Source organism: Chlamydotis macqueenii, chromosome 27, assembly GCF_036417535.1.
Source record: "Chlamydotis macqueenii isolate bChlMac1 chromosome 27, bChlMac1.mat, whole genome shotgun sequence".
In the NCBI taxonomy this organism is placed as follows: domain Eukaryota; kingdom Metazoa; phylum Chordata; class Aves; order Otidiformes; family Otididae; genus Chlamydotis; species Chlamydotis macqueenii.
Window position 1 is genome coordinate 1,923,217 of NC_141582.1, and position 18,942 is coordinate 1,942,158.

The 18,942-nt window shown below is 48.4% G+C and overlaps 1 protein-coding gene across 1 annotated transcript; it reads left to right on the forward strand.

Annotated features, from left to right (window-relative positions):
- Positions 1-280: 280 nt before the first annotated feature.
- On the forward strand, positions 281-7,310 carry STC1 (stanniocalcin 1). The gene is made up of 4 exons (XM_010130662.2): positions 281-603; positions 2,798-2,940; positions 3,925-4,136; positions 6,809-7,310. Exons 1-4 carry the CDS (start codon positions 486-488, stop codon positions 7,077-7,079), a joined length of 744 nt encoding a protein of 247 aa, XP_010128964.1. The 5' UTR covers positions 281-485; the 3' UTR covers positions 7,080-7,310.
- Positions 7,311-18,942: the final 11,632 nt, after the last annotated feature.

Sequence of the window (18,942 nt, forward strand, 5' to 3'; positions counted from 1 at the left end):
GCCCCCCCCGCCCCCTTTCCCACAGATTAACTTTTTTTTTTTTTGCTTCTTGTTGTTTGGCAGGTACTTTTAATTGGCTGGGGAAAAAGAAAAAAAAAAAAAAAAAATTCTTCCTGTGAAGTTGCAGTTTTCTGGGGCTTGAATGAGTCCGGTCCTCCATTGGCTCTGCCCAGCGCCTCCCCATTGGCTCGGCAGCCGGCGGGGGGACCGGTCCGGGCGGCTATAAAAGCCCTGGGCGCTGCTACCGGTCCCCGAGCGAGCGGGAGCCGGAGGGGCCAGGCTGAGCCCGGCTGCGCGTCCCCGAGCCTCGGCTGCCTCCTTCCTCTCCCTCTCTCTGTCCCCGGGAGCGCATATCCAGATCCACATCTTCGCTCAAGCCGGAGTGGAAGAGGAGAGAGAGACATACACCCAAAAAAAAAAAAAAAAAAACCTAAAAAAAAAAAAACCCACCCAAAAAACCACACTTAGCGGAAACTTGTCAGAGAATGCTCCTAAAGTCTGGCTTGCTGCTGCTGCTGGTGATCAGTGCATCCGCATCCTACGAAGCCGAGCAGAATGACTCTGTGAGCCCCAGGAAGCCCAGGGTCGCAGCCCAGAACTCAGGTAACACCCGGCAAGGAGGGCTTCCCTCAGCCCTGGTGCGCTGGACTGCTTCAGATCTCTCTGCTGCTGATTTGTCTTCTTCTTTTTTTTTTTTTTTTTTTTTTCTTGCTTATAAACTTAATGGCTGGTAGGAGCAAATATTAATTGGTGCATAGCTGCAGAAGAAATCTTCTCCTTTGAGGAGCCGGGTCAGGGAACCGTGTGCGATCTGCCTGCAGGATGCAATCCCTTCTCTCTCCTCCTCCCCCATCTACTAAACGAGTTCCATGTACTTTTATTTCCCCTCTGCTTGCATGTGTCTTTCTCTCTTCTCCAATTGCAATCATACTTTGGGGTTAAATTCCTTGCTTTTTAGGAAGTTGATAAAAATCTGTGGAAATTTGACTGAACCATTGTTCTGCCAAACATCTGTCTATTCAAAGAGGGGGAGTGAGCTGGGCGACTTTGAAGAATGCAGTAACCTGGAAACTGTCCACTGCTGGCATTTATTTTCAAAAACTGATGGCTGGCAGTTTAGATGGTACCATAAAAATATGATTGTGACATTTAGCAAAGTTGCTTTTACAACGGATGAAAAAATTGCTGGCAAGTCAGCTCTGGATGTCTCGGTGCACTATAGATGCTTAGATAAGTTGGACACATTGTCTTGAACAATGGAAATTAAAAATCTGTCTTCTAGTATACTGAAAAGATATCAGGTCTCTAATTTGGAGCTCATTAACAGATGTCTTATTTTAGATCTGCAAGGCTCTGCAGCATTATAGCAGGGTGTTTGCTCAATTTCCTTTTGTATTTGGTTGCTATAGAAACATAGGGTCTCACTATTGCACCGTGCCTAAAACAATAAAAGCTTAATGCATACTAAGTCTGCTGAAAGCAAAGTTCTAATTTGAACCTGTGGAAACGTAATTATGGGAATGACTTGTGCAACGGTGAGGTTATGAACCGGGGAGAGGATGATCTTACCAAATATTTCTCCCTTAAGGCACATAAGCAAGAGTGGAAAATGAGGCAGGGTTAATGGGTCAGGTTTTTTGAAATTTTTTTTCTCCTCTTTTCTGTAAAGATCTTAGTTTATAGATGTGTCTTTAGTCTACAACTTAGCTCTTAATAATGTGTTCTTTTCCACTAAATGCAAACCTTCACTTTTCCCACACCTAGGATCTTGATGGGAGACACTGGGTTTGCATTTCTTCTGAAAGAATGTCTGGTAACATGATCTGCAGAAATAATGAATATGCCTTGCACAGACACATATGGGGACAGATGTTCAGCTTACCAAAAAAGGTTAATCCCTACTAATTTCAGGGCAATCATGTGGCAATACTGCTGATTCATTGTTAAAATGCATCGTATCTGCACTAAAAGAGATGGGATGACATGGATATCCCCCTGTTCAGACTGACTCCTGCCTCAGTGGTTTTAATTATACACGGTCAGCTCCCTTACCGTAACTTTCTCTGCCCAAACATCCCTTCTCTGTGTGAATCTTCAGCAATATGACCTTTCCTGGCTACGCTTGCAAACTGTTGGGTACCAGGTTAGTGTTTAGCACCAAGGTGCTTGTTCAAGCCCTTCGTAGTAGTGATTGTTGCCACGCCAGCTACACTTTATTTCTAGATACTCTGTGCTTTTGGAAAAGGTCAAATGCCTCCAAGCTAGCGAAACCAGCGCTTTCTCGCAGCAAGTGCAAATTTCATGCCAGCTTATTGGCAATGGCCATTGCTCCAGTCTCATTTTCAAGTGAGGTTTGTGAGATGGACGCTGCCATGCTGCTCTGACCTCCCTTTGGTCTAAAACAGCGGAGAAGACCTCTCCATCCAGTGCTCTCCATGAGCCCATCCTCATCACCTCTGCCTTCTTTAGAGGAACTCTGAATAAAGCTGTAAATTCGTGCAATCGGAATTATGTTGGGATGGACCTGTAAATGTCCATCTAGCCAAAGACCATCAGGTGTTGCCTCTCTTTGAATCTGTAACCAATTGAAGGTTTTGATAGTTGCTTGTGATCTCCTGCATGACTTCAGTTAATAACTCCCTTTGGCCTCTCTTCCTTACCTCTCCAGTCCCAAAAAGCAATAAACCTGCTCGGCTGCGGTTGAGCATAACTTGCCTTTGCGCCGGAGAAGGGCTCTGCGGCGTCAGGCATCGATGAGTGGGTGGGTGTAACGTTGTGCCTCTGCCTCTCTCCGCAGCCGAGGTGGTCCGCTGCCTGAACAGTGCCCTCCAGGTGGGCTGCGGGGCCTTCGCCTGCCTGGAGAACTCCACCTGCGACACGGATGGCATGTACGATATCTGCAAGTCCTTCCTCTACAGTGCTGCTAAATTTGACACTCAGGTACAGTACGAGTATAAAGGGGACGAGAATAATGCCTCACCGTTAGAGCTCCCTTGTCATGCCCTCATTCAATAAAGTGCTTCTACAAATCCTCACGTGTTTAAACGCTTTGCCGAGTGGATGCCTTAATTTCTCAGTCCTCATGGAGATGGAGTCTGGTGCAGGCTTAACCCTTCCTTTCTTGCAGCCCTTCCTGCTGCTCAGCCACTCCTCTGAACCATGATTTTGGTTTTTGGCTACAAACGCATCCTTCAGGGCTATTTTCTCCAGTACATTTTCCACATACTGTATGCTATATGTGAGGACTTGGCAAGGAGCGTTTTGTGGGGCAGAGAGCCGAGTTTCCTCTTCAGGAGGAAATATAAATGTTCTTCTCACAAAGTAAGTCCTTCTGACTGTGTGACCTGGCACAGGGCTGGGATTTGAGTTGGAAGTCTTCGGACCTGGGAACGCGTGGCCAGGTCGGCCTCCGCAGAGCTGCGGTCGCTCCCGGCAGAATAAATAGGATAATATCGAAGGGCTGCGGCTCTGCCAAGGGCCCTTTCCCTTTGTATTTTCCTCCCAGATGTGCACGCCTCCTTGTTCCCTGTGCTCTCGCTCCCAAGGACAAACTTAAGGAGCTCTTGAAGCATCTTGAGGTCTGGTGAAGCAGATGTGTTAAATCGCTAGGGCGGAATTGGCCCAGCTCTGGTGCTGGCACTTTTAGGTTCACGCAAAGACTTCCGTTGCCTGAATCCTTGGGGAACAGCAGCTCGCTGTTGTCTCTGGGCTGTGTGCATCCCAACTGAAACAGCTGTGAATTACATCTACGCAGTAATTGTGAGCATTTAAGGTCCAACTCCCTGCCATGCGTGTTAAGGGACCTCCAACAGGTCTGTAATTGCATCAAGGGTAATTAATAGCAGCCAGCCACAGCAGAGTGTCTGTTAATACATCTCTTTCTACGAAATCTGTTGCAGTTTAAGGTTTTTCCTCTGTTTCCAGGGAAAAGCTTTTGTGAAAGAGAGCTTGAAATGCATTGCAAATGGGGTTACGTCCAAGGTGTTCCTTGCCATCCGGAGGTGCTCCACGTTCCAAAGGATGATCTCTGAAGTGCAAGAGGAATGCTACAGCAAACTGGACATGTGCGGCATTGCAAAACGCAATCCTGAAGCCATCACGGAGGTCGTCCAGCTTCCAAATCAGTTCTCAAACCGGTATGTGGAGCTTTCCTCAGCTGAAAGGCATCGAATGCAAAAATGAGTAGCACAGAGAGAGAAGTGAGAGGAACCACGCTGACTAACTTCTTACAAGTCCTAATATAGCTTAGCCTAAGTAGTGCCCTCTGCCTTTTCAGATCCTTGTTAATTTTTACCAGCATTCCTCTAATTCTCTTCTTGGTAATTACGCTTATAAACATCTCCAGGGGAGGATCATAACATTAACTGGACATACCTTGCTTCAAAGCCTCCTGTTTGTTTCAATGTTAGTTCTTTTCGGTTGAATTCTGCGTAATGGTAAACAGAGCTTTTAAATACCAAGGCAGTTTGATTAATACAGCACCTCTGGCCTTGTGACCGCTTAAGAGCTGCAGCCATCCCCTTTTTTGGGTTTATATGGCCCCTAGCAAGTGGGGCCTTGCCCTCTGACTTACTATGGCAATGTGAAGAACTGGGAAAGCTTAAAGGGAACCAGCAAACAGGCTCCTCTGTACCCTTATTCTGCTGTAATCCAGTAGTTTGTATTTCTAGGGATAGTCTGGCGTTCTTAACAGTCTCTTTTAGGGTTGGCTTCACCCCTGCTCCTTCCCGATAGCAAAGGCTGCCTACAGAAACGGGCATGTCCCGCTGCTCTCTGGCACCTTTCTCTGAGCACAGAACCACCCCGTCCCCATCCTCCAAGGACAAGGGACAGAGAGAGGCGTCAGGGAGCGACTGCAGTCTGCGCAGTCACGCTGCAAGGGCAGGGATTTCTTCCTCTAAATCCTGGAACAATCAGTGCTGAGTCTTGTGATTGGGATAAAAGGGATCTTTTTGAGCAGTTGGAGTAAATATGCTCTAGAATTTGAGTGCAAACAGACCAGGCTGCAATTTAACGTGTTGGCTGGGGCAGCTGTTTGGCTTGATCCAGAAGGATCTTAAGCCTCCAGACCTCTCCTAGGACAGGTATGCAAGTGATATATGGGTGTTGCATCTCTGACCGGCACAAATTTAACATAGAAGACTCTATGGTAGATGTTATATCCAGAAAATTATACTTGTGGGAAGGCAAAAATTATACTTGTGTGTCTTTCCCCAAGCAAATTTGGAAGAGGTTTGCTTGAGCATTCCTCCAAGGGCTGGGACAAGGAGCTGGCAGCACGGTGCCATCAGTGTTTTACTGGCTGAAGGAGCCGTTGAGGTTAATGTGATGGTCCAGAGGACGAAGCCTGAACCGGAGCCGCTGACTCCCGAGGCTGAGGGAACTCCTCCCCCACAGCCGCCAGCCCTCCTCAAAGCCAGAGGATATTATGACATGTTGAGTAACAAAAGCAGCAGGATTTCCCAGCTAATAGTTTACATTGAGGTCTCCCAAAGCATCCTGCTTTCCCAGCCCCTGTCCCCACATAGCCACAGAATAAGAATGTGCCACTTGGCCTGGGACACCGAGGGGAAGTAGTTAAAGGTCATAGCATCTTCCTGTGATTTAATCTCATGGCAGGAGCAGGAGGAGAGGAAAGCCTTGGTGCCTTTGCTTGCAATCTGGCTACTGAAAGTTGCTGTCTGGTTGCAGCTCCAGCTATGGAAGCCACCAAGCTGGATTTGTGTGAAGGAGGTGCAGGTTCCTCTTGCCCTGTTGGACTGGGACTGGTTTAAGCTGGGTGCATGGCTTGCACAGATGTGTTCACCATCAGCTACTGTGCACGCTTCAGACCTTGGTATTAGCACTGCCGCGCTGGGCTCCGCCATGCCAAAGCCCGGTCCTTTTGTCCTGCGAGTGTGGCAGAAGCTTTAACCTCACCTGACCTCCGCTGGCTGCTCTTAAGGCCGGAGCTGAGAGTTTGGAAAGGAGCGTGAATGTGAACTCTCATTTCCCTCTTCCTTCCCCTCCTCCACCTGCGGGTTATTCTCTTTTCTGCTCCTGTGGAAAATTGTCACAGTGACCTTAAAGGCTTAAAATAAGTTCCCCGTCAGCCTTTCAGGCAGAAGTAGCCCAGCAAATATGGGACTGCTCCTCTTTTTCCAACCTTCTCTTCCTAGGGAGATGTTCTCTGGCACAGTGAGGTCCCACGTGCCAGCCTTGCTCTCCCTGCGCAAGCCAGCCTTACCCCGAGGGCTGCGCTGACACTGCCTTAGCCCTGCGGAGGAGCGTTCCTTTGAGCACTGTTCTGCGCTCAACTCCAGCAGCGCTGGGGAAACAGATCAGCACAATTTCCTGGCTCCTCTTTTCAGCGAGGAACGTGTGCTTAAGGCTGCTGGAAGGCAAGAACACGGCAGCAGGCTGGAGAGGAGGTGGGCATGCGCCAGGGCAAAGCATAAGGTCCTCACGTGTCGTTTAATGCGCAGTCAGCTTGTTGGAAGTGGTAACTGTGTGTCCTGAAGATCTGTCCCCAGGGAGCATGTGCATCTGTCAGGCTCAGACCAGGACTAAGCTGGCTCCTGCCTCTTCTGGTCCCTTGCTGCAGGCTGTGCACAGAGGGATCACAGAATCATAGAATGGTTTGGGTTGGAAGGGGCCTTCAAAGGTCATCCAGTCCAACCCCCTGCCAGGAGCAGGGACATCTCCAACCAGATACAGTTGCTCAGAGCCTCGTCCAACCTGGCTCTCCTGGCTTGAGATCAGCTCTTACCTTGTTTCGTTGGTCTTGCTGGGAGATGCCTTGGAATAACAGCTGGTAACTCTCGTGCAGGTATTACAACAAGCTGGTGAGAAGCTTATTGGAGTGTGACGAAGAGACTGTCAGCACCATCAAGGACAGCTTGATGGAGAAGATTGGGCCCAACATGGCAAGCCTCTTCCACCTGCTGCAGACAGATCACTGCGCCCAAGGCCACCCACGCGCGGACTTCGCCAGGAGACGTATCACCGAGCCACAGAAGCTAAAACTCTACTTCAGGAACCTCCGAGGTGAGGGGCCTGTCCCAACCCATGTGAAGCGCAGCTCCGCCGAAAGGGTGTAACGCCCCAGGGGAGCGACAATGGGTGTGTAAGGGATGCTAAGCACTACCAAAGCTGAAGTCTCTTCTAGAAGAGTAATGCACCCAAACCAAGTGTACTGTAGCTAGTTTTAATAACAAATAGGAACTGGTTTTAGATTTAGTAATGAATATTTTCTATTCCTCTTGAACAAAACTTTTGCATGGATCTGTGTTCAGTGTCTCAGCTTTCCCACCATCAAAATGTCTCCATCTTTTTTTTTTTTTCCCCTCCCCCCCCCCCCCCTCCAGAAAGATATCCCAAACAGTCTTAAATCTAACCATAGAGTAGTCAGGCCTTCAGACACCAAGCTCTGAACATACTGTAGAGCTAACACCATTGAAGTCTGAAGATCTGGCACCGAGGAGAAGAGCTTATTCTCCCTTGTCGTAGGCTGGTAGGTGACGATAGATGCACTAATAACTATTGCACGTCTCGAGATGTCAATGGAATTCGTGTTATGAATCTGTGCTGGCCATGGACGAATATGAATGTCATGTTCCTGGTCGCTTAGTGTCATACAGTCCTAATCCTTCCCAAACCGTGCCGGTAACCCGTTGAGTTACCCAGCTTGCTAGCTGTGGATGATTCTATTACTGTGACCTGGCACCACAGTGCAAAATTAGTTAAAACAACTTCCCCTCCCCCCCCTCCCCCACCGATACACACACCAAATCGGGAAAGGAACATTTTGTACTACGGAAATGATTAAAAGAGGTGCCAGTCTATGGTTGAAGCTAGTCAGCAGGTTACATAATCTTACATTGTATTTAAAAGCTAACATCTATGTACTGTATTTAACTGTCTAAAGCTTTAAAAGAAACCTAACGAGAACAAACCCTGTCTTAAGACTAGAGTATTAAAGGTCTTGCTCTAACTGTGGTATAAATAGTTTTAAAATCTGTCATGTACTGTACATAAATTCCACAAGAGTGTGCTTAAAAGGAGCAGAATATAATAACTTTATTCCATAAACTTAGTTTTGTAAGTTAGGTATTTCATTTTTTTCCTGGAAACAGTATCTCTGTCATCTTCAAGAGTTCACATTCTACTCTGTGGCCTTTTTATAGCGGAAGAGAGAAAATGTTTAGGGCAGAAATTATTAAGACAGGGCCAGAAGCAAGCCTCTCTTCTCGTAGTTAAAATGGAAAAAAAAAAAAGCCCAGACTGGCCAGTCCTATCTCTGTAGAGCGGCTGTGAGACGCAGTTATACCCAAGGCACGAGCGCTGCTGGAGAGCTATTTGGGGAATTGTCGGATGGCTGGTGAAACGCCACTTGGGGCTCTCATAGCTGCCGCAGGGTAAAACTTCCTTCAGAAAGCTGGTTTCTGGGGAAAGGCAGGAAAAATCCTTAAATTCCCTTCAGCCTCAGAAGTAAAGCGATGTGCCTGCTTTTGAGACGACACAACACTCTCGGAGCTGCCTTTCCTCCCAGCCGTCTCTGCGAACAGCAGCAGAGCAGCCGGTCCCGCAGCGGTAGCTGGGGGCCTCCCCCAAACGCCACGCTCCGCACAGTAGCCCGGCTGGGCTTCGGCAAGCCAAAAAAAGCCACGTTGTGGCACGTGATCAACCAGGCCAGCTCCATGCTCCAAATCTGTCCTGGCAGAGTCCGTCTGCAGAGTGGATGACTCTTGCTTAACTAGTTAGAGAGCTAATAAAGGAGGGATCTATTTTTCTTTTCAAAATCTAAAGCAATATAACTTTTTTTTTTAAACCACAAAGCCTTTAAACAATAACTTGCTGCTAATATATTGAAACCAGATGCAATGGCAGCGTTTCTAATATTGCTGTCTTCGTTAAATGTAGCCCAAAAGTGCTGTCATGAAACTGTAAGTGGCAAAAAAATGTTGCTGACGGTAGAGGATTGTTATTTTATTTTTTATAATACTCTGAATTGTGCAGTCCAGGGCAAGCAAGATGCAATATTGCTCGTTCTTAAATCAGTCAGGTAGATAGAGTCCAACACAAAGAAGTTTTGCAAGGTGAAAACCAAAGGCCCCTTGAATATCCTGACCCTAAAAGTTCAACTTATCCTTGGGAACTGATCCTGGAACTGCGCGGGTGCAACTCTCCGCCCTACAGCGTTGCGCTGTTGGGAGACGGGGATCGCTCGCTAGGGAGGCCTGCTGGGGTTTGTCATCAAGTGCGGATTGCTGTTTGGGGAAATAGTTACTAAAAGGTCTTTGCTGGCTTGAGGCCGTGTCCGAGCGACCGCCTGCACTGGTGCTCCGGAGCCCTGCTCTGGGCTGTGCCAAGCAGCTCCCGGTTTGGGTACCCAAGGCCCCCATGGGCTCGCACCAGCGGCGCTCGCTGGGGACATCTGGCAGCCAGGATTCCCCATGGATATGCTCCAGATGGCGAGTGGCTTCTCTGTTGTGTCCATTGCTATGAAAACCCAAAGGAGGCTGGATTTGGGTCTGGGGAGGAGGGTTAGATCGCCCCAAACCCTACCTTTTTGGGTTGTCATAATTCGCTTTCTTTTTCCTGGGAGGAATTTAAACACTGACCCCTTAATACAGGTGGGAAGACGACTGGGAGAATAATTTCCCCCGATTGGATTTGCTCTGGTATCCTAGGTAATCATCACCTGTGCAAACCAAAGCCTGGCCCCTCCGCGCTGGCACTGCCATTGGGCGCTCACTGGTGTCGGAGAGCCTCACCTACACCATGAGGTTTCTTTTTTTTTTTTTTCTTTTTTTTGAGCTGCTTTAATTTGTCACTTTTTCTTCCTACGCTGAGGTCGTACGGAAGCCGCGAGCACATGTCCTTGCCTGACTTTTGCCATCTAGCCCCAGCTGATCACCTACAGCTCTCCGGGACAGGGGAGGGGGCGCGGACTGGGAGAGGCACTTCCCATCAACTGGGAAGAGTGCCTGATCTCAGATGGTTTGAATTAGGTGAGAGAGATCCCCCCGGGCATGGGGAATGAGTCTCAATATTCAGTCCAGCTATTTCATGTTTTATTTAATCTCTAATGCTTTATTTTTTTAATCTTGCGTTGGTTGCGAAATGATTTCTCTTGGGGGCGGGGAGGGGCTTTATCTAGAAATGTTTGCATGATTCTCATTGTGATTTGTTTGCACTTTAGATGTTTTGTGCCATTATAAAATTTGCATTATGTATTTATAATTTAAAGATACTTAGAAGGGGGAGAGAGTTTGGGTTTTTTGGGTTTTAGTTTTTTTTTTTTGCTGAGTACTGGAATAAACAGTGAGCATATCTGGTATATGTCATTATTTATTGTTTAAATTACATTTTTAAAGCTCAGTGTGTTCATATAAAGGTTATTTGAAACATATCATAGTAATGAGAAAGATGCAAGTTATTTTCTTTGCTTATTTTTATAATTAAAGATGCATAACATAATGAGGCCTATGTTAGATTTTCTTCTGCAAAATGAAATTAAATGTCAAATTTAAGGGTTTTTAGTGTCTGACTCTTTCATTGAACCTCACTGTGACTGTGGTTACGGTGCTACCAGCGAGGTGTTGCACTTACCTTCGGCTGAGCATCGCAGCTTTTACGCCGCCTCCGGATGCTGAGTATCTCGGGTTCAGACCCTGCGGCGTAGGTGATGTGAAGTCAGAGGTTCTTCTCATACGGTCTGCAGCAGCAAGGATGGAAAGAAATGGGTAGAAAGGGGGTGAGTGCAGAGGAAACGATTCCTGAAGCAGCCTTTTGGCATCTAGAGCCCCATGGCAAGCGTCACTGGAATAATCTTCTGGGTACGGGTGGTCCCCGTGGTGTCCAAGAGCAGCTGCAACTCTCAGGGCTAATCAAGCTCCTGGAATAGTTCTCTGGCAGCAGTCTGACCTTGGGAATTGTGTCTTTTTTAGCCTAATAATCAAGGCAGAAACTTTTTTTTTTTTTTTCAACGAATACAACCAATGTGCATTTACACTTCATTCAGGAAATCTCTAATTTCCAGTGGAAGATCAAAAAAAGTTTAATACTCATCAGAGGAAGGCTGGCAGACTCAGTTATTGCTCTAAAAGCTACTGTGAAGTTTAAAGAAACTATTTCCCCCATCACATCAAAGGAAGACGTGTCTGAGAGAACCGAAGAATAAATATTAGCAATACATTTTAATTCAAAAAACCCTCTTCCTTCTTGTTTGGTCCAGCAGCATAGAAAATACTTTCAAAAGGGGCTATGAAAATGTGGCTTGTGCTGAAATGCCTTTTTAGTCAAAAGCTAAGTTCAGAGTAAGGTACAGTAACTCACCAAAATCAGAATTCATCCTTATTTGCACACAAACCAGCTACCGTTGGTCACGCCGTTGAGAGCTGATGAGCCAGAGCGCCGTTTATTTAACATTGCCGCAAACCAAAGCTAAGGTGCCAAGGAGCCCAGACCTTCCTCAGGTTCCTGATTGCTGCTGTTGATTTGTGGGGGGTGATGTCCCACCTCCACCTGCTGGCCCTGATACCGTGTAGGGGAGCTGGTGTGGTTTGCCCCTCTCAGCAAATAAAACACCATGCAGTTGCTTGCTCACTGCCCCCTCACCACCATCCCAGCAGTGGAATGGGGAGGAGATTTGGGAAAGAAAAGAAGGCAAAACTGATGAGTTGAGATTAAAAGAGTTTAAAAGAACAAGAAAGGAAAGGAAAACAGAGATGGAAAGCAAAAAAAAAAACACAAAAAAAAACCCAAAACAACCAGAAAATACTGAGGTCCATTATTTAGGTACCGCAGCTCCTGGTGCATCTTGATGCCCAGCTCCCTCCCAGCAGCCAAACCTGCCCCTCAGCATCGTCCCCACTTTATTCCCTGAGCATGAGTCCCATGGGATGGCCCAGCCCTTGGGATAATTTGGGTAAACTGTCCCAGCTGTGTCCTCAGCCACTGGTGCCACAGCTCCAGCTCCTCTCCCAGCTCAGGTGAATATTAACTCCGTCCTAGCCGGGCCGAGGGCAGATGGCTGCTTGTTCCTGGCTCCAGGTGAGCTTCAGGTTGAGCACCAGTTCCTGTCTGTATAGCAGTGCCACCAACTCGCCCGACGTGCCCGAGGTCTTGGAAATGGATCTCACCCTCTGAGTTATTAATTTGCTTTTCCGTTCGTAGGAAACCCCAAATCCCTTGAGCACAAGCATCCCCTCACCTGCCTGTAAATCAGCAGCTGCTAAATAACAGCCCCCACACTTCTCAGAAGCCAAAGTAGCAAAGGGAACAGCATTCAATTAGAAATGACAAAAAGATTTAGGGATAAAAGTGAATTCTGCATTGCTAGAAGCAAAGCCAGCTAACATTTCTTGCAAAGAATGCCTTGGACACAGCACAGATGCCATGCTTCCAAAAGCTGGCTTTCGCAGCTATTTTGTAATTAATAACCACTGTAAAATAATTACTGTCAATACAATGTACTATTCATATGAAATCTTCGTAAATCTCAGCCTGTACGGCTTCCTCGGCAGCAAACCGCATCCCTGAAATGAAATTTCTCTTGGAGATTGTGAGGATTTTGCTGGCTTGACCCCAAAACAATCCAAACTTGACCCCAAAATGGTCCAAAGCAAGATCAGCTATGCTCTGCCTGAAAGCGCGGCATTAAAATACACATTTTTTCCTTTCTCCTCCCAAATTCAAGATGACCAGCCTTGTGGGGAGATTATGTATCCTATAAATAAAATTATCTACAATTCATTTACGGAGCGTACAAAGCAGGCAACATGAGTCAAGAGAAGGTCTTTAAAAAGAGCAAAGGTGTTGACCAGACTCTGGAGGAGGAGGAGGAGGATGATGATGATGATAATAATAATAATAATTTGGTTTTATTATAATAATAATTAATAATAATACCAAGTTGTTATTATATCATTATATAATAATAATAAAACCAGCTATTATTGTTGTTGTTGTTATTGTTATTATTATTTCATGGGGAATTTTTACCTGGTGTCCTCAACTGTGACAATATTTCTCAAGTGCAACAGCTTCTCAGGAGTTAGAAAATAAATAAGTAAACTGATATTTTAAACCAGTACTCGTAAGCAAGGGTCTGGTTTCAAAGAAATGGCAGCAGCAGGGTCTGATGACAACAGCCACCCCGGTGCAGAAAAACGGCTCCTGGAAAAGGAAATCTGGGTTTGGTGACGGTGCGTGAAAGTCCCGGTTGTCATCTTCAACTGGAACAGCCAGAGCAGGAGGTAATTTGATTTGGCCGAGGCCCAAAGTACATGATTGACTGATGTTCTTGTCTTGTCTTTTATTAAAAAAATAAATAAATAAAAGCTTCATTACAAAACCAGGGGAAAATAATTTCAGATTTTACTGCTCCTCACCCTTCCTGCTTGCTTGGCTGTTTTGAGCAAGGGGGAGAGGGAAAGAGCGAGCGCGTGAGAGGAGTGTGGTCTTTGGCACTTCGGGTGGCACTGGGCAAAGGGACTGGGAGTGAAATTTGGGAACGGACTTTGCTTCCTGCCTCCTGTGAACTTAGAAAAAAAAAAAAGCAGGAAAAAAAACCCACCCCTTTCACAGTATAATAAAGGACATTGTCCTTGCCATCGTGATTCAGCCAGTACAACTGGGAATATAAAATATTTTTTTTTTTTAAAAAAAAAAGTGAAGTAGAATGCTAAAAATAGAATCAAAGTGCAAACAAATGGACTCCGCAGTGGTCGTTCCCATCGTGCGAGGTTCGATGGGCAAGATGCAGAAAGGAAAGGCAGAAGAAATGCAAAGGGATGCAGACTTTACAGTATTATAGCCCGGGGAACGTGCAGTCATGGGACATCGAGCTATACAAATGCAATCAAGATTCTTTTTTTCACATATTTCCAAATAAAGCAATGGCCACAAATTATACTGATGGATTTTGGGGGTGGTTAAGCTGCGTGAAATTCCCCCTTTCCAAGGCCTGATCGGAGGGAGGGACACTCAGCACATACAGAAAGCTTACGGACAATATTGTTGGATGACGTAAGCCATCACAAAAATTACTTTATATCAATAAATCGACATTTTTCTGAGGAGACAACTCTTCCTCACCTCGTGTACAAAGCTGTGTATTCCTCCTTGAAAAGGCCAAGCTGGGCGTTGGAGACACCATCAGATTTTGGCTGTAACCTCCCCTTGTCATGGCGATGGAGAGGGATCCGTGTTGCAAGCGGCTGGAGAACCTGGGGCAGAAAATACCTGTGAGAGAGACAGGAGCTTTACTCCAGCTGGAAAAACTAGTAAAACCTGTATGAGCTCGTGGGGGGGAAATGTGCTTATTTTCACAAAGATGAGATTTTTTTTCCTCCTTTTTTTTTTTTTTCCCTCTCTTTGGTTTTTATTCCTAAGGAGGCTGAAACACCAGGATAGCCCCGATTGCGGCTACGAAGGATGATTAATCCCCGTTACCTGCGCCTTCCCGCTTCCCCCTCCGGCCTTTCCCCATCCGGGATGGATCCTGTGGTCCAGGGACACAAAACCGAGCCGGTCATAATGGTTATTTAAAAAGAAAAATCATTTCATGGAAACTGCATTCCCTGTGTTCTCAAGCTGGGAGAAAATTCCAGTTGGTTCCTCCGAAATTTCTTTCAGGGTTATTTTTCATCTGCAGGTTTGGAGAGTTTTGTGCTGTGAAAACAAATCCCTGCTCTTCTCCCGATGTGCTGTTTGGCTTGGAGTAACCAGCCGGGCTCCATAAAATCATCAGCCGTCTCCTTGCGTGATTTTTGCTCTCAACTGGGGAATTTAGAGAGTCCGAACCAGCAGAAAGAGCCCAGCTATTTATTTTTATTACTCTGCTGATAATTAATCCTAGAAGTTTTTTCAGTGCTTAAAAAAAAAAAAAAATTTCTGAGCTGTTGTTTGCTTAACTGTTTCACATGTGTTTCTTAGAATCGCTTTTATTCGCTGGCCGTGACTTTCGTAGGAATGAGGTGTCCATCCATGGGATTCGAGCTCACATTCGGGGCTAATTATCTGAAAAAGAGCTGAAAAGATTGATTAGCTTTGATCTTTTCCTAAATTTGCCTTTATTCCTACAGCCATGGCAAAGAGCAGAGCCTCCACATGGTTGACTCTAGAGAAGCCACGAGCATGAAAATTTAAAAAAATTCAATTATTTTGGACAATAAGAGAGGAATACAGATGTTTTCTTGGGTTTGTCATTCCTCCAGCATGCTTGCTCTCTCTCATGCACACATTTCCACGAGCATCACCCCAACGCCCTTCCCCTTCGCCCACCGTCTCCTGGCCAGGCAGGACATGCTCCTGCGGTGCGGCCGCGAGCCCTTCCTGCCCGAGGTAAATCCTTCCTTCCTTTGGGCGAAGACACCCAAATGTGAGGAGGAAGGAAGGAGGAGGCTGAGCGTCCCAGCGGCCCGCGGAAAAGTGCGTGACTGGTTAGGTGGAGCTGCCGTCGGTGAGTCAAGCAAGCCCCAACGACGCACGAGCGTCTTCCTCCTCGTCACTCGCGCGGCTGCCGGCGGGGACGGAGCCCCTGAGCCCCGCTGACGCGGTTAAAGCTTTGATTGATGGAGCTGGAGAGGGCAGATGGTTTATCACTGCATCAGAGGAAAGGGCTCCGGGCAGATCCACCCAACGGGGCCCCCGGGGAGATGCACCGGCCTTGCAGCTGGATTCCCAGGTCAGGGAGCAAACTTCCCTTAAGGATGGGGAGTGGTACGTTCTGGCCAAAAAAAATGAGATTACCAGAAGGACAATATTGGTTTTTCCTCTGGTGTGGAAAGGCGTTCTGCTCTGCTCCCAGCATTGTGTGGCTTTATTCGTCCTGGAGGTGGATTTGGAGTTGGTGGAGCCTGACACGTGCCCCGTCGTCGGTCACTAATCAAGTACGAGGGACCTGCTGCTCAAAGACCTCGGGGAAGATCAGCATCCAGAGTAATTTTCCACAAGCAGCCGGGATTTTCCCAGCATCCCCTTTTGGGGCCACTGGGGATGCTTTGGTGAAGCCCTGGCTTCTCTCGGGCTGAAAGAGCAGATCACCGCCAGCCGAGATGCTCCCCAAACTCAGCCCTTCTGGCTGTGACATCTCCCACATTTGACATCCACAGCTAAAAAAAGTCACGTTAGCATCACAGAAATCCTGCACACATTGATGCCCAGCTCGGCTTTACGATCTCCTACTCAATTTTGCAGCGACCGAGGGTTTCGTCTGCCGTCAGAATAGCAAATACCCCCCCGCTCTGATATTCAAACTGCTAGAAAAAGCTCATCTTTGCCCTTATACAGAGCAAAAATCTTCCCTGTAACCTGGATTTCCAGCAATTTGCTAAGCAGGCACCAACCGAAAGGCCCATGGGAGCAGCACGCATCCCACCACGTGGCTGGGCACTGGCAGGACGCGCGTCACTTTGTTCAGCGTCCCTTGATGGGCACGATACAAGTGAATAAAAAAATATCGTGGTTTTTTTTCTGAATTACACATGTGCGCAGAGAGATCTGACATGCTCTGGCAGCTCCTTACCGAGGCTGTAAGTGTTGGTTTAATGCCGTAATACATTTCTGGCCCGCTGAGTGAGTTATGAGCCACGGTCATTGCCCCTCAGCACCTTCAAAGAAGTGAGCCAACAGTCCCACCTTCGGCATCCCAACATCTGGCTGATGTTCACCCCTGGGAAAAGGCTAAACAGCCAAACCAAGGATGGATCTGGTTTAAGCAATGAAAACATGGAGATGCTCTCTCCTAGCGAGGCATTTTGGGCTTCCAGGTCAGCTGCCGTTTGATTTTAAGACAATTATTGACAAAAATCTTAAGAAATTTGGGATTCAGGCATCGCGGCAAAGGGCAAAGCTGAAGCGCGGCGTTAATCCCAACCGAAACCCCTCCCGGCAGCTCTGCTGGGAACGGGGCGCAGGCTGCGTCAGCCCATCGCTCCGGAGGATTTCTCATGCAGCTCCAGGGCTGTCAGGAAGTGATTAAGAAAGGAAAGGAAATAAAAGCAAAGGCAAAGAGTTTTGATCCCGCTCACCCTCTTCCCCCCGCGGTGCTGACGCTGGAGAGCAGGATTATTCAGGGTCCCCTTTGAAGCCGCGCTTGCGTCAAAGGACGGCACCCAAAAACGGGGAATCGTCTCGATTCCAGGCAGGATTCAAGGCAGAGAGGAGCAGGGGGCGATTCGGGGCAGAGTTTTGCCTCTGCAAGCTCTTGGGTGGGTGCTCTGCGATGTCACCAAAAAAGCCACGTTTCAGAGCGAACGCGCAACGGAAAGGTTGATTTTGCCGAACCCACCCAAAAAGCCAGGGGTATTATTTGCTTTCCTCCTGCCAGGAGGCTCCGCTGTGTTTGCAGCTGGATCGGCCGCCCCGGGAGCCGGCGCGTGGCCTGACGTCAGCCCCACGCTGCACCTCCAGCTCCCGTTTATGCTGGCAGCGCTCTAAAGATAGATCCCAGCGCAGATTATCAGCCCGCGCGGTATTAATAGGAGGCAGCTGCTCTTTAAAGAGACTTTTAAATAATGTAAAGAAACTTTGCTGTATTTTTAAAAGCCTTTTAAGTGAGCCAAGCCACCCCTCCTCTTCTCTCCCACCCCCCCAGCCCACGTGCACAGCGCCCAGGGGATCTGTTGGCCCTGAGGGGGCCCATTTTGGCACCCTGCTTGCCCAAAAGCAGCTCTCCCACCCAGTGTGGGCCGAGGGACACGGCTCCGTCCCTGCTTCAGCCCAAAGGGAGAGCGGTGGTGGGATTGCGGGGCTGGGATGGGGTGCGCCGACCCCCCAGCTGCCACGCTGGTCCAGCGTAGAGCAGCAGCCTCTCCAAAAAAATCCATTGGCAGAGCTGGTTTCAAGGAAAACACAGCGGGACGCCTAAATTAGCACTGAGCGGAGCAAAAACATCCTGGTGGGTCAGCGGGGTTGGAGCTGGGGTCTTCCCCACGCGCCCCCGGCTGTGCGGCGGGGCTGGCACGCGGCACGGCCACGAGCCTTGGGACGGGCTGGCCAGTCAGGCCCGGTGTCCTGCTGCCGCATCCACTGGCTGTTTTGATGGCGCAAAGGGAAATAACACAAAATCTGGGTCTTTCTGCCAGCCGGCGCCTGTTCCTGGGCCGCGCTTCGGCCAACTGGACGGCTCCCCGGCGCAACAACAGCCCATGAAAGGCAAAAACAAATATTGGGAAATTGGCGGCTGGAGGAACCGGCTGCAGCTGCCGATGGCCACATCTGGCCACTGTGCCACGGCACAGGCAGTGCCCATCCCATTTTGAGGGGCAGGAGGGGGATGCTGCCCTGGGTACCCCCCAGCAGCCCCCACAGTGTCGCCGTTCCCCTGCTCGGTAACCTCATCGCCCTGTTAACTGAATAATGGAGTGAAACCTTAGCTGCGCCGCTCATGACCTGGAAATAAAACCCCTCCAGCACGAGGCAGGCTCCTGCTGAACACTGCTGGGGGCTGCCTGCTCCAAAAGAGGAGCGGGCACCCGGTAAATCCCATCTTTCTAGAAAGGCAGTGAGCGTCTGCACGATGCCCAGAGCAGAAGGGTCTGCGTTTGGGGTGCTGTGGGCAGAACACACCGACACGGGCACCGGACACGCAGCCTCGGAGCACGGAAGAGCTGCAGGGACGACGCTGCAGGCAGCAAATGCCTGCAGTTGGCAGATGCCCACAGCGTGCCGTTCCTTTTCCAGGCCAAAGCAGAGCAAAATTTATTGCTGCGGTGTGGAAATAGATGAGAGTAAATCCTACTGAGCAGAGTAAATGCTGATCCCTGGGCGAACGGCTGCAAATGCCGGGGATTCGTGCCCGAGCAAGAAGTGGAGGGTGGGCACGGCCGTATCCTGCCTGCGCCTCGGCTGCCGCCGTCCAAAAGAGGGGGACAGGGTCCAGGTTTGGGACCGGGCTCTGGGGAGGCTCCGACTCTCGCAGCCATCAGGCCAAGTCCTGCGGTGGAGTTTCAA

What these genes read in the sequence shown, in the direction of transcription:
- STC1 (XM_010130662.2), top strand. Translation starts at nt 486, where the DNA reads ATGCTCCTAAAGTCTGGCTTGCTGCTGCTGCTGGTGATCAGTGCATCC. An exon ending in GGTCGCAGCCCAGAACTCAG is followed by an intron (nt 604 to 2,797) that starts GTAACACCCGGC and finishes CTCTCTCCGCAG; the next exon opens with CCGAGGTGGTCCGCTGCCTG. An exon ending in CTGCTAAATTTGACACTCAG is followed by an intron (nt 2,941 to 3,924) that starts GTACAGTACGAG and finishes CTCTGTTTCCAG; the next exon opens with GGAAAAGCTTTTGTGAAAGA.